The sequence below is a fragment of the Trichosurus vulpecula genome, chromosome 7 (assembly GCF_011100635.1).
Source record: "Trichosurus vulpecula isolate mTriVul1 chromosome 7, mTriVul1.pri, whole genome shotgun sequence".
NCBI classification, from domain to species: domain Eukaryota; kingdom Metazoa; phylum Chordata; class Mammalia; order Diprotodontia; family Phalangeridae; genus Trichosurus; species Trichosurus vulpecula.
In genome coordinates this window covers 222522375-222537158 of record NC_050579.1, presented here as the reverse complement: position 1 = coordinate 222537158, position 14784 = coordinate 222522375, and the positions used below count along the sequence as shown (strand labels likewise).

The 14784-nt window shown below is 35.3% G+C and overlaps 1 protein-coding gene across 4 annotated transcripts in view; it reads right to left on the bottom strand.

Moving 5' to 3' along the window:
• DST (dystonin) overlaps positions 1-14784 on the bottom strand; it is a 611236-nt gene that overhangs the window by 62961 nt on the left and 533491 nt on the right. For all 4 annotated transcript variants that reach the window (XM_036768011.1, XM_036768012.1, XM_036768013.1 and 1 more), the window contains 5 exons: positions 10767-10886; positions 10475-10582; positions 6257-6475; positions 3096-3299; positions 1073-1304 (listed from right to left, as the gene is read on the bottom strand). In XM_036768011.1, the coding sequence (XP_036623906.1) occupies positions 1073-1304; positions 3096-3299; positions 6257-6475; positions 10475-10582; positions 10767-10886 (883 nt within the window). The remainder of the gene's footprint in view (positions 1-1072; positions 1305-3095; positions 3300-6256; positions 6476-10474; positions 10583-10766; positions 10887-14784) is intronic.

Sequence of the window (14784 nt, the reverse complement as noted above, 5' to 3'; positions counted from 1 at the left end):
CCTGCTGAATCCATAAGCATTTATTAAGTGCCTACCAAACACATGCCAGGAACCAAGCTGGGCACTGGGGAAGCAGTGCCAAACAGTCCTAGTCCTCAGGAAATTTATATTCTATCAGAATGGTCAACACTAACATGCACATATAAATAAGCACATTTTGTAATATAGGTAATAAAAGTATTTTAGGGAAGAAGTATTAGTAGATAGGGCAGACCAGGAAAAGCTTCATGTAGGAGGTAGTGCTTGAGCTGAGCTTTGAAGAAAACAAGCTATTCTAAGAGGCAGATTGAGAAATGAGTGCGTTCTAGGCATGGAAGATAATATATGCAAAGACAGAGGGAGAATGGAATGTTTTATGTGAAGGACAGCAAGGCCAGTCTGGTTAAAATGCAAGCAAGGTGAATAAGGTATGATGAGGATGAAAAGGCAGACTGGTGCCAGGTTATGGGACAAACAAGACATCCAGGGCTACATCAGTTCAGGATGAAGCCACTACATTTACTTGGAACTATAGCAGATTTAGCCACATAGTAAGTCAAAGAGTCATTTAATTAATATATCCTAATCTTTATTATCTTATAAAAATGTAATGATACTATATACTCTCTAAAAGGTAAAATGGTAGGTGGTTTGGGGTTTCAGGTCACCTAGATTACAATCTCTTTCTTTTGGCCAAAAGTAATATTTATAAGTCAGCTAATTAGTTCTATGTGAAGGCTATAAGCCACGGAATTTGAGTTAAGTTTTGCAAATGCTATATGGGCTATCAAGGAAATAAATTTTCAGACTTGGCCTTGTTAGCACCATATTTTAACCTAATGAGTTACATGATCCAGAGACACTGTCTTTGTAAGAGAAATTCTTAGGATTTATTAGACTTTGCAACAATTGAATTTAAACACAGGACCTATGTGTGTACAGAGGCTCTATGTTCACTAAAACCTCTTTTTCAAGACAGTAACATATTAAGACCAGTATTTGTCATGCAAAAAGACTGTTAACCTGCTAAGTGGCCAAAGAGAAGACCGTTTGTAAATTAAGGTTTACTACAGCAAATTTTACAAAGTAGTACCTTTGGCAGATATATCTTTGTCTGTACCCTCAGACCGAGCAATCATGTCCTCTCCACGCTGTTTGAGTGTTTCATATACTGGCTGTAGTTTCTCCATATCTACTGACACATTCTTATTTTCACTGATTTGTTCTTTAATCTTCTCAACCTCAGCTGAGATTGAAGGTGGTTGTCTCAAGCGGTCAACAATGCGCTTTAGGCTCTCAAGGGTCTGATCTATTTTATCATGGAACTTTTGGAAGAAAGAGCATGAAATAATGAAGTTGGATAGAGAGAAAATGATCAGGCAAATATCAAATATAAAATAATTTTATTTCTTACTTCTTTTAGCTCACATAAACACAGTAAGAAAAGATCAATCAAAACAACTTTAAAAAAAAGCAATCCATCCCTATCTCACAGGATGATAGATCTCAAGTTGACGCCCTACCATTGTAATTTAACACATTCTAAGAATGCCCCTACTGAATGCAAGTAAAATGCTGTGTGTGTGTGTGTGTGTGTGTGTGTGTGTGTGTGTGTGTGTTGCCACAGCCATCACCCTATGAGTTAACCTACTGGAAATAAACTTCTCCATGCTTTGCTAAATAGGTCTTTAAATAGCAGGCTCAGTTTGTTGCTGGGACTTGAAGTCTTTCCAACAAGCAAAAACCTGTCAGAATTTATGAATGGCCTTCAAAAACCCGGGGCCAAATCTATGCCACTATGAGATATCAGGTGTATATATTTTCCTTTACTTGGTTTATATTCTTGAGAAGTACTAGGTCACCAGACAATTGTGCAGCTCTCGCTTTGCACAGCTTTTGTCCCCATTTTGAGAACTGGATGCATCCCCTAGGGCAGTGGTATCAAACTCAAATAGAAAAGATCCCTGCAGGCCACATATTGACTTCGAAAACCGTAAATTAACACCATCTATGGTGTATTTTATTTTTATCTATTTTGTTAAACATTTCCCAGTTACACCTTAATCTGGTCCAGATAGAGTGAATCTGATTACCCCACTCTATTATCACAAGCTTTTCTACAGTCAGCTAAGGAAATTGACAAGATACACAAATGATGCTTCCTAATAGGTCATTTATTTACCTGTTTGTTTTATTGTAGAAATAAAATTTTGGAAGAAAGTACATTCAGTATCTAATTATGTCTACTATACTTTCAAGTCTTTGATTGTGGTATTCTACTAATAGGTTATTTCGGTATTATATAAACAAAAATATTTCATTAAACATGATAATTTACATATGTCCAGTTTTGATCTTTTTTAAAGATGATGGAAATACCTCCAATTCTGCATTTCCTAACCTGGAAAAGGCTAAAAATTGCTTGCTAATGTGTGTACATGATAGGAATAGGATTTTTTCTAATCTATTTTTGAAGCTTTGTGGTTCATAAAGCACTTTTTACAATAAATATATAGAATATTTTGTATCAATTTTGATCACATACAATTCAACACATCTATAAATTTCATCATTCATCAGTTTGGGGTTTCTCTCAGGGTCAAAAAAACTTAATAAGTGATTGAATAAAAATATTTTCACTGTGCCCTAATTATATAAGAAATAAAAACAGACTATTAAATATGTATGGATATTTTCAAATATGTCAGCTTAAAATAAGTATTCCTTATTTTACTTTTTCTACCTAACCTTCTCACAGATGAGTGAAACCCTTCTTTTATTATTTTTATTAAAATTTGAGTTTTGTTCTTAAAAAGTTACATGTATTTAAACTCTCCCAGGGGTCAATATATTTTGAATAGATAGATTTTGAATAATATTTTGATCATGATTATAACATACTACTGAAATCAGTGACTTAAAATAATTCTTATCTATGAAAGTAGGCAAAATATAAGAAGGTTGGAATAAAAGGGAAATTGTATTCCAAGGACATCAGCATTTGGAGATGACGAAGTAGAAAAAATTTCAATTTATACTTTATCTATACAGGAAGATGTGCTTCCATTCTCTGATGTTTGAAGGAACTCAATAACATTTCCAAGGTAAATGGTTACCTGGGTAGATTGAGAAATGGCTTCATCCAGGGCCACAGCTCTCTTTTTGACATCTTCCTTAATTTGACTGTAAAGGGCGTCAGCTGCCGTGTATTTCTCTTGGATTAAAAAGCCTTCTCCTGGGCTCAATTCCAGTAACTGGGGCCCAGTTTTGTTCATCTTATCTATATGAGGCTTGTGTTCAGCAATCAACTCTCGCAGTTGCTATAACAAACCAAAGAACTTATCAGTATCTTAGGCTTACACCTCCACAATACAGCTGTCTGCACTCCCAACACATCCAACTGGCAAATCATTCTAAACAAATACCCTCCCATCACAAGGCATTTTACAAATTATGTTTCATGTAACTCCCAGGCAGGGACTGACAAGCCTAAAATGAAGTTTAAACAAGTCTGGTCAATGGAAAGCCATTTTTTTGGAAATAAAATAAAATGTTTAGGGAGATAAGGAATACCAGTTATCTACTTCATACCAAAAACATTAAAAGTTTCAGCCCTTGATATTTTTAAGGGTTGTAAGAAAAAAATGCACCAAAAATTTCAGGGAGGGAAGAAGTGTCTTCCTTTCCTCAAGACCTTCACCTCATCATCACAAATGGAAGCAGGGAGTATGTCAATTAGTGGAGTTCTACCTCTCTCTAGGTCATCTTAATATCTTGGCATAACTTAATGCAAATACTTAAAGAAATTTATGAATAGAGAAAAAAAGTCTCAGTAAAAATGTATTTCAAATTTAATACTAACTTTCTGGGATTCATAATAACTTGCATTTGTTACTTTTTATTTTAGAAAAACAAATATAAATCCATTGTTTGGGGTTCAGATACCTTCACAATGTACCCCCCCCCAACTTTCTAGACTTCTAACAACTTACTCCCCCCTGGCCACTTCTCATTCTGTCCACTACAAGTCCTCTGCAAACCAGTGACACTGGCTGCCTTATTCCTTGAATCAAGACCCTCCCATCTCACTACTCCAAGCATTTTAACTGGCTGTCCCCTATGCCCAGCATGCTCTCCCTCCTCATCTGCATCTCCTCGTTTCCCGGCTTTCTTCAAGTCACAGCTAAAATCTCACCCTCTACTGGAAGTTTTCCCAAAAATTTCTCAATTCTAGTGCCTTCCCTCCATTGATTATTTCCTGTCTCCGATTTCATCCTGGTCCATCTCCAGTCAGCTCTGGAGGAGAAATTGAGGCTGGTGACCTTGCACAGCCCTCCCTCACTCAAATTAGAGTCAACTACAAGTCATGTCATCATTTCCCTGATGTCATGGTCCTCTTAGAGTACAAAAGACAAACGCAACAAGAAGTACAACTTTTCTAAATATAGTTTCTTTGTACATAATTCCAGGTTGTCTCTCCCATTAGATTGTGAGCTCCTCAATGGCAAGGACTATCTTTTGCCTTTCTTTGTATCTCTAGAATTTAGCATAGTGCTCAGTACACAGCAGGTGCATAATAAATGTTTACTGACCAAATAACTAAAAATGCTTTTCATATAAACAGTTCTCATTAATTTCCTATCACAACCTTGTGAAACAGATATGGAAGATACTGTCCTCACTTTAGTAGAATCACATGGGTGTTTCAGGAATCTAAGACTGAAAAATTAAACATCTCCAAATTTATATTACTAGTAGGAGCCAGGGCTGGTAGTTCTATACTTAGGTCCCCACAATACCAAGCCCAGTGCTCCCTCTAATACCATATATTACCTTTACAAAGTAGTTGTCTCTCAACAGTTATTCTAGAGAACTAAGCTATCAAGTATCAAGTAAAAGTTGTCTAAAATATGTGCATATGAAACATGTTGAATTGCCAGTCATCCAAATATTTTATCTCCATAAATAAACTTTGCATATTTTGTAGTCCTGCTAAGCTATCTGGGAACAATTTCATTAAGTTTGTATTCAACTGTCAGTCAAACTGTACTTTAAAGTCTTTCGACTTCTAACAAGGTAACTTCTCCCTAGAAACTTCTCATTGCTGATGTGTAGCTTATTTTTTAAAATACAAAAACAAAATTAATGTCATATCTTTAAACTATGACATAATATAGAGTTTAATTTTTCAAGACTGTCATTCATCCTAAGCAGTATATGCTGTACAGATCTTGGAGAAATGGACACACAAGACTGGAAAAAGCAACAAGAACATTTAAGGTTCAAATTCTGTAGAATTTGAATTATCCAGCCCTCTCTGCATAAGTACTATCTCTCTCTTCCTACTCTATTATGTCATTGTAATTTCTGGGTAATTGAAATGTGTTTACAGACAATATTTCAAATATATGCAGGAAGTACAATGTAGTTTTATATGTATATAAAAAAGGGATTTTATTAACTTGTAAATTAAACCATCATTTATAAGTTTATGTTCATTTTTATCTTGCTATATTCTTCTTCAAGGGCACAAGACTTCAAAGAACATTCTATACTTCTATTAGCTCTATGATCCACAAAAAGATCTCTTCCTCCCCCAAGTATGCCCTCTGTTTATACTCTGCTACTCTATTTTCAACCATCTTGATTATCTTTCCCCATAAATTTGTTTTCATTAATGTTCTCTGTTTTGAATTTGTTTCGACACTGAGATCTAACCATTAAAATGATCCTTTAAAATCTTTCCAAGATCAACAGCCTTACCAGTGCATCATCTCTTTCATCCATTTCTAATCTTCACTTACTGTTCTAGATGTACCTAATTAATGATTATGTACAAAATGAAAAAAAAATCCAAGTATATAAATAAGAATTTTGTTTTTCAGGAACACAATGGAAATCCATTTTTTTCTGCTAAAATACTTGATTTATTTTGCATTCCACTCGATAAAGGCTGTACTGAAATGACCCAGAAAGAGCATCCTACTCAAGCTAATCTGTTCAATATATTAATTACAAGGTAGCAGACAAATTAATATGGGCATATACGTCATCATAAAGTTAAGAACATCTACATCCTCATCATGTAGGGTATACAGGATAAGAAACATCATGAAAAAGCAACATTCTCCTTAAAAAGAAAAGGCAATATTCTCTTACCTTGTTAGTATCTCAAATTAGATAATAATTATAATGCAATTAGCACAGTGCCTGGCACATAGAAAGCAAAGTAAGCAAATGGTGTTACTGTTAATATTATTAATTATACTATATTTACCCGATGTTCTTCTTGCTGTTGTTTTAAAGTTTCGTATTCAAGAGCTGGAGCTGGGAGCTGAGAGATGACCCTTTGTATTTCTGTCAGCCATGGCCAAAGTTCTTCATATGTTTCCCAAAACTGGTTGACCAAGGATTGTGCCTGTTCCAGCTGAAGGTACCGCTCTGAGTTGATTTGGCAGATATCATCATAGTTCTTCAACACATTATCCAATTTTTTCTAGAAAACAAAATTGTGAAATCACGTGCTTAACTAGCCAGGACTTAAGAGTAATTAGTGGTTTTTTCACTTGACAAAACTTCGAATTTGTATTTAATTTGTAATGTAATATTTTAAAGCTAGAAAATACTTCAGCTATCACATAGTCCAGCCTCCAATTTACAGATGAAAAGCCCGAGACTCAGAAAAAGGAAATGATTTGCCTAGGTTCATACATAGATTATGCGACGAAAATCTACACTAGACTCAGGCATTCTGACTCCAAATTCAGTGCTCTCTACTGCATATGCCATTTGTCTTTTTTTAAGGAAGGTTGCAAAGTGCTTTGCAAACCTGAAAAACAAAAGCCTAATCGACTTCAAGATCCACGCTAATCTGGTCCCAAATTACTTTTCCAGTCTTACCTCATGTTTCACTCAACCCCAACTCTCTTCTACATCACATTACCTTCACCAAAATCGAACCACTCTCGATGAAGCACATATCCTCTCCTTTGCCATCTCCATTCTTTTGTTGATGTCATTCATACCTGGAAGTGATTCCCCTAACTGCACTCATTGGTATTTTTTTGGTCATCAGAGACCAAACTTGCATCGTATCCTTTTAAGGTCTCCAGTGACCACCCCACCACTAGATGAAATCACTATCTCCCTCCACAAATTTCCCAAAGCAAATCACTGTACTTCAATTCTTCACACTACCCCCCCCTTCTGTATTTATGTAGCTACTTTACTTGCCTAGTCCTACTATTAGGAGACTGTAAACTTGAAAGAAAAAAGGTTCAGTATGCTATATCTCTATGCTGCTATCCTCAGTAGTTAATGATATCTCTGTATCCTGAGGTACTAACACAATTCCTTAAATTTTATTTCTTTTTTTAAAATGTATTTATTTTTAGTTTTCAACATTCGCTTTTATAAAATTTTGAGTGTTAAATTTTTCCCTCTCTCTGCTTCTGCTTCCCCTTCTCCAAGACAGCATGCAATCTCATATAGGCTGTACGTGTATAATCATATCAAACCTCTCTCTCTCTCTCTCTCTCTCTTCCCCCTCTTCCTCCCTTTCCCTCTCCCCTGCCATATACAATCTGTTGCCAAGTCCTATCAATTTCATCTTTACAACACCTCTGGAATATATCCCTTCCTCTTTTCAAACACTGCCACCACCCTGATAAGGCCCATATCATATCATCTGATACCTGGACTATTGCAAAAGCCTACTGCCCAGGCCCTCTGCCTCAAGCCTCTTCACACTCAAAGCCATCCTTCCTTTCAGTCACCAAAGTGCTTTTCCTAAAGCCCATATCTGACTATGCCATCCCCTCAATCCACCACTATCCTGTATAAACCCTAGTGTCTCTCTACCATCTACACCATCAAATATAAATTCCTCTGTTTGGGATTCAAAGCCCCTTATAACCTAGTCTCCTCTTATCTTTCCTGACCTCTTACATCTTACTCTCCCATTACATACACTTAAATCTACTGTCACTGCCTGCCACCCCACCTCCACAGCTGCTCCATGAATAAGACATTCCATTTCTCTGCTCTGGGCATTTTTTCTAGCTTCTCCTCATGCCTGGAACATTCTCCCTCCTCAACTCCATCTACTGACTTTCTTGGCTTCCTTTAAGTCATAACTAAAATTCTACCTTCTACAGGAAGACTTTCCCAGCCTCTCTTAATTCTAAGTCCTTCCTCTCATTAATTATTTCTTACTTATCTTGATTATAGCTTGTTTGTACACATTTTGGTTTGTTGTTTCTCTCACTAGACAGTGGGATCCTTGATAGTAGGGATTTTCTTTTGCTCTTTTTTGTATCCCCAGCACTTAGCACAGTGCCTGGCACATAGCGGCATTTAATAAATATTGATTGAGGTGCTTAAATAGGTTGAATTAGGTTGGTTGAAAATCTTCCACCTATATTTTAAAATATCTTTCATTTATGGCCTAGAAAATGATGGTCATATAACACCTGCAGCAATATCTACTGCTTCTTGAGAAATGTATAAATCATTTTTAAAGGCAAATTCTAAGAGTAAGCACTGCTTGGAAGAATTTATTAAAGACATAAAATTCAAGATAAGACATTAGGATAAAGATTTTCCCCCATGAAAAGTTTTCTGCGATATTGTTAGATATAAAGCGTATTTCGATTCAAATTCCAATCTATACTTTAGAACATATTAGAAATAAATAAAGCCTAAAAGAAATCCCAAAATACTCTAGTAAGTGGTAATAATGACTTGATGCTACATAAATGGAAATATCTGCATGGTCAATAGATTCATTTATTCCTATCCTGTCCTAGTTATTTTTAATTTTTTCTAAATATTAATAACAAAAAACCCTGAATCTCTACTTTTAAAAAAGTCACTGGACTGAGGAGGTCACTGAAGACTTTAAAAAACAAAAAACAATGTGTGGTAATGAAGACAGTGACTGGACTTGTGATTTCATTCATACAGAGAACTCCTCTGATGTCCCTCTGCCACTGCAGGTCAGCATCTTTTCTGCTACTTAAAGTCTTAGGAGAATTCCCTTGGGCACTAAGGGATTAAATGATTTGCCTAGGTCCACAAAGCATGTATGTGCCAGAGGGGAGATTTGAACCTAGGTCTTCCATACTTCAAGACTAACTCTTTAACCATTATGACATACTGCATCTCTCGTATAACCACAGAGACAGGTATATGGACAAGACTCGTGGTTTGACTGGCACAGGAAACTCCCAGGTCGGGAATTCATCTCTGCCACCTTCTCCACAACTTACAGCCTTAGAGAGTAGTCTAAACCACAAGGCATTTAAGTGACTTGCTCAGTCATACAGACAGTATAAATCAGAATTAGAACTTGAACCTGGGCCTGGAACCTAGTTTTGAGGTAGATTCTCTATCCATTGTACAATAGTTGAAATGAGGTCATGATATAAAAATACTACTTAAAGCTATACTACAAAAATACAAATACCCAAAATTCTGGACAAATAAAAATGATATATGTATAAAGTATTTTTAAATTTCTGAAGTATTTTTTTCACATATATAACTTTGTTTGATCCTTCCTCATCCTACAGGTAAGTATTATTTTACAAATGAAGGATCTGATCATGGTTACACAATTTGTAAGAGCCAAGGTTCAAACACACAGCGCTGTTTATCAAAAGGAAATTACAGAAGATGAACATGCTAAGAGCCCTCCTCTGGAAAGATTTCTAAAATACTCAAAAATGAGCCTTTAAAAGAACAAAGAACCAATTTAATTTTAAAAAAAGGTGGGGGGAATCTTTAGTTTTTGGATAAGAAGGCATGGGATAATACAATAAAAGTCTGCATATTATTATAACTGCTATATAAATTCATCAGAGAAGACAAATATAACAGAGAAAGTCTCATTTTAGAGATTCATTTGTTAATTTTTTTACAGTATTTTATGCCAGAAGAAATAAAATACTTATTTTTGTCAGACCACCCAGATTTTATCTCATTTTAACTGAATGTCAGTTTTAAACACACTTGGGGCCAATTTTGTAATCCTCTTTTTTAAACAACTTTCCTTTTTTTATTTAAAAAGAGCAGTCACTAAAAGACAAAGGGCTTCCTTTTCTAAGCAGTCAGTTGATTGGGCCCATGTAAGCCATGTCTGAACTCCATTATTATTAGAAGAGTATGAGTATGTTCCTCATGAAGCTTTTCTATGTTATTGAAAAGATAAATTTTTGATAACACTTTTGCTGAAGAAACTCAATTCCCCTTGAAGTATAAAAAACAAGAGAAGTCATCAGTCAGAAACTCCAAGCAGGAGCTATGTCTCCAAGAGACAGTTTAAAGGTTCAGAACTCTTTTAAAAAACCCTTCTGTTCATTTGCTTGATCCAAAATATGATTTGGCATAAAAGAGTTTAGCTACTTTAATGGTGGTGATAGAAAAAGAAATGGATGCCCGAAGGCTGCGTACACACTATTAGTCAAGCTACAAGCATCATGTTCCAGGAGTTTACCTTCATAGACTGTTTCTCCTCTTCACTGCAACTGTTCATGATTTTATCCCCAGATTTAACAAGCTCATCAATAATATCCTTGTGTCTCAAAATATCCATGGTAAATGCCTGGTATAAGGAGAAAAAGGGGCAGGGGAGGGTTACTAAAAAGAATAAAAAAATACAAGCCAGGTAAACTACTGAATAGCATTGGCATATCTTGAAAAGCAAATTACAAGAGTAGTATGTTTTCTAGCCTGGAAGAACACTGACCAGTCATTAAAATGATAGTTAGAAATACATTTTATTTTACCTTTTGAACTTGAAGCTGAGCAGAGGTCTGGTCTTGCTCAAGTCTAATATCACCCAGAGACCTAAGTTTCTTTTCAGTTTCTGCAATCCAGGATAATTCAGCATCAGCGGCTTGATCAAACTAAATCAGGGAGACACAAATTACTTCAGTCACACATAATTCCAGAATAATCACTGTTTATACTTTTAAAGAAATTTTCTTTCTTATAATTTATGCAGTAAGACAAAAAATCAGACTCAGCATAATGAAAGGTTAAATAATGGTTGGTAATTTCTTTAGAGTTCTGTATGCAAAGAGGTGTTTGTCTCCACACCACCTCAGGCACATGCCCTCTTCTCCTCATTTACACAAGCAGCATCTTAGTTCAGTCTTTCATCCTCTCTTAAGAATTAGTCTATGTGTCTTAAGTCTGTTTGTAATCTATCCTCCCCAGAGCTGTCAAAGTGATTTCCCTAAAGTGCAGGTCTGAACGTAACAACTACCCTAATTCAATAATTTCCAGTGGCTCCCTATTACCTCTAGGGGTAAAAAAATGTAAACTCCCCTGTTTGCCACATAAAGTTCTTCACAATGTGGCCCTACCCTATCTTTCTAGCTTCTTATGTTCTATTCCCCTTCATGTAGTTTATATTTCAGATATACAGACTGATTTGTTATTCCTCACACAACATTCCTGTTTCTATACCTTTGCTCTGGTTATCTCTCCCAATGCTTGGTTTTTGTTTTGTTTTTCTGATTTTTTTTGTTTTGGTTTTTTTTTTGTTTGGTTTGTTTTGGTTTTGGTTTTTAGTTCCAAACTCTCCCTCCTCTTAACTCTCCCTCCTACCATGGAGAAGGCAAGAAAAACAAAATTTCCCATGCCTGGAATCCTCATCTCCCTCACCTGTGCGTTTTGGAATCTCTGATTTTCTTTAAAAATTAGATCAAAGGTCTCCTGCATGATTTTTTTCTCATCTCTCTCCTTCTGCCCTCCCCCAGAAAACATACTCATGTATCTGCTTTATATGTTTTTAAAGTTATCTATACATGTTTCATATTTGCCAATATCTATACATGTTTGTTTCCCTAATTAGAACATAAGCTCCTCAAAGACAAATATTACAATGCTTTTGTCATTTTGTCCCCAGGTGCTTAGAACAGCACCTGGTAGCTTAATAGGTTCCTAAAGGGTTTGAGTGGTTAAGATTTTTTTTTCTTTAGGAGTTCTGTTAAGATCTAAGCTACCTAAAGTAGGTACATTCTTCAGATAAGATTAGTACAATGTCCAAAGGCTGAAGTGCAGTATCCCCTGTGTACATATATTTCTGTGTGGTTTTATGATTATCCCTCCCTTTGAAATTTGCTTTCAAAATATTTTTTCATTCAGTGAATCCTATTTTCTCATCAATTTTTATTATAAAATTAAAGATGCATTCCACTGGAAGGAAATGGTGTGTGATACTACTAGGCAACAAACATTTCAAATAACTTATTTAATAGAAGTAATAACTTTCTAATAATATTTTATTATATTATAAATGTTTTTAACAACACAATTTTCACATGCTCAAAGTAACTAAATAACAATTTTAGAAGTGAAAAATATAGTGCAGTATTCAAGACTGGTAGCATGATAATCTGCCTCATATATACTTCACTCGACAGTTCTTAGAGTTTTATGTTGTTCTTTTTTTTTTAAATCACCTTCAAGTCACTTTAACACTTAAAACTTTTTAATCAAAGGGAATTTTTTTGTTTTCTAATTTTTTTTACAAAACCTTAAGCTTACTGTTCCTTTAGATTTATTCACCTTATGACTATGAAATTTACATTTCAACTATTTGGTTATCAATGATTCTGATAAAGACAGAAGGATATATATATATATCAAATATGGTGATAGCTAGAAGTTGAGAAAGATAGAAAATATAGTTGACAGATTCTGTTTTTTAAATTCTTGCTAATTTTTCACAGTGAATCATAACCAACAAGGTGACATTTAATTATTTTGGTACTTTTACATTAAGGATTAGTGGTTACACCCATGTGGGTACTTCCTCTACCAACATAGCTCTCTAGATCACCTTCATGAGCCAAAAGTCAATGATCAGACTGCAAACCTTCTGGCAACGATTCTTTCTGAATTTAGGGACCACAGAACACAACTCCTCCAATTCCTACCTAAAGAATTTACTCCCCTCCACAACATCATCAACAAATGGTTATTAATCTTGCCTGAACACCACCGCCAGTGATTCTGGATTTAGGGAGGCTGATCCTCAGAGAAACAACATAGAGTGTAAACTGAAACATATATATGAGAATCAGCAGGATCTAGTAGAGTTTGTAACTCCACTGTTTTGTTGTTGCTGTTGTTGTTAACTCAATCCTTTTTCAGTCATGTCTGAGTCTTTGTGACCCCACTTGGGGTTTTCTTGGCAAAGGAACTGGAGTTGTTTGCTAGCTCATTTTACAGATATGGAAACTGAGGCAAATGGGATTAAAGTGACTTGTCCAGGTTCACACAGCTAATAAGTGTCTAAGACCAGAGTTAAACTCAGGAAGAAGAGTATTCCTGGCTCTGGGTCAGGCACAAAGTCCAATGTCACATGTGCAATACCATGCAGCACTGTAGTAAAACTTTGGTGAAAAAAGATGAAATTTAACAAGTGCAACTAAAAACTCATAAATAAGGTCAAAAATCAAATACACAAGTGTAAGATAGGGAGAACTGTCTTGAAAATGTTTCGCAAGACCTGGGGAAAATAATGTTGACCACCAATTTACTATAAGCCCAAAGGGTGACATGGCAACTAAAAAAAGCTAACATCATCTTAGACAGTTAACAGAAATATGTTGCCCAGAAATAGGCTACCCATTCTTTATTCACTGTACTGATTAGATCACATATGGAATATTGTGTCTGGTTATGAGAAACACACTTTAGAAGGCTCACTGCTAAATCAGTGGTTCAAAGGAAGTCACTCGGATGGGGAGGTGGAGGGAAGGGTTTGGATTCCATGGTACATGAGAAGCAATTGTGAGAACTATGAATATATCTTGGGAAACAGAACATTCAAAAGAGTATGAAAATCGTCTTCAAATACAATGTAGAAGGTCATGAAGGCTAGCACAAAGATATATTCTATGCTGCCCAGAGAGCAGAAAATGAACAAAGAAGTGTGCTTACAGGAGCTAGATTTCAGCTATTAGAAGACAGAACTTTCTAACAGAGCAGTTCAAAAAGAGACTTGGTTGTCTTATACAGCCTTGAATTTCCTATAGATGGAAGTGTTCAAATGGAAGCTTAAGAACTTTACATGCCCCATATATAAGATGTTGTGATCTGGAAAATATCTGCATATAATGCTACCTGAAGCCATGAGATTTGATTCTATTTTCAATTAAAGTACTTTTTAAAATAAACATTTATTTTAATATTTGTTTTAATTAATTATGTTTAATTAATAATGTTTCCATATCTGTTTTACGCATGTTTACATTTATGCTTGCCTCTATGTCTCATTATACTATGTGCTATATAGTAGTAGAGAGCTGGTCTTCTGCTTTAACTTCTCCAAAAACCGCCCTGTATGCAATGCCTACTCAATAAATGTAGAAAGAGAATGAGTCAGTAACAACCATTAGCAATGACTGGAAACAATTTAGACTCTGGAATGGATCACAGACACTCAATGCAAACATCCCAATTTAGGATGACTCACAAATTATTCTGATATTAATAGCTTTAAATGAAATTGCTTATTTGCTGCCCCAATACAAAATTAGAGATGTTTTTAATAAGCAGCTAAATATGGACAGGATGGTATCACAGAAAGCATATGTGTTTAGGAGGACTTGAGTTTAAACCTGGGCTCTTCTATTTGCTTCTTGAATGACACTGGCCAAGTCACTTCCAGAGATCTATAAGATGAATAGGTTGAACTAGATTTCTAAGGTCACTTTCTAATTCCTAATCTATTATCCATTTATTGAGTGATGACTATTATGGTATAATATGATGGCTACAAAAGGAGAT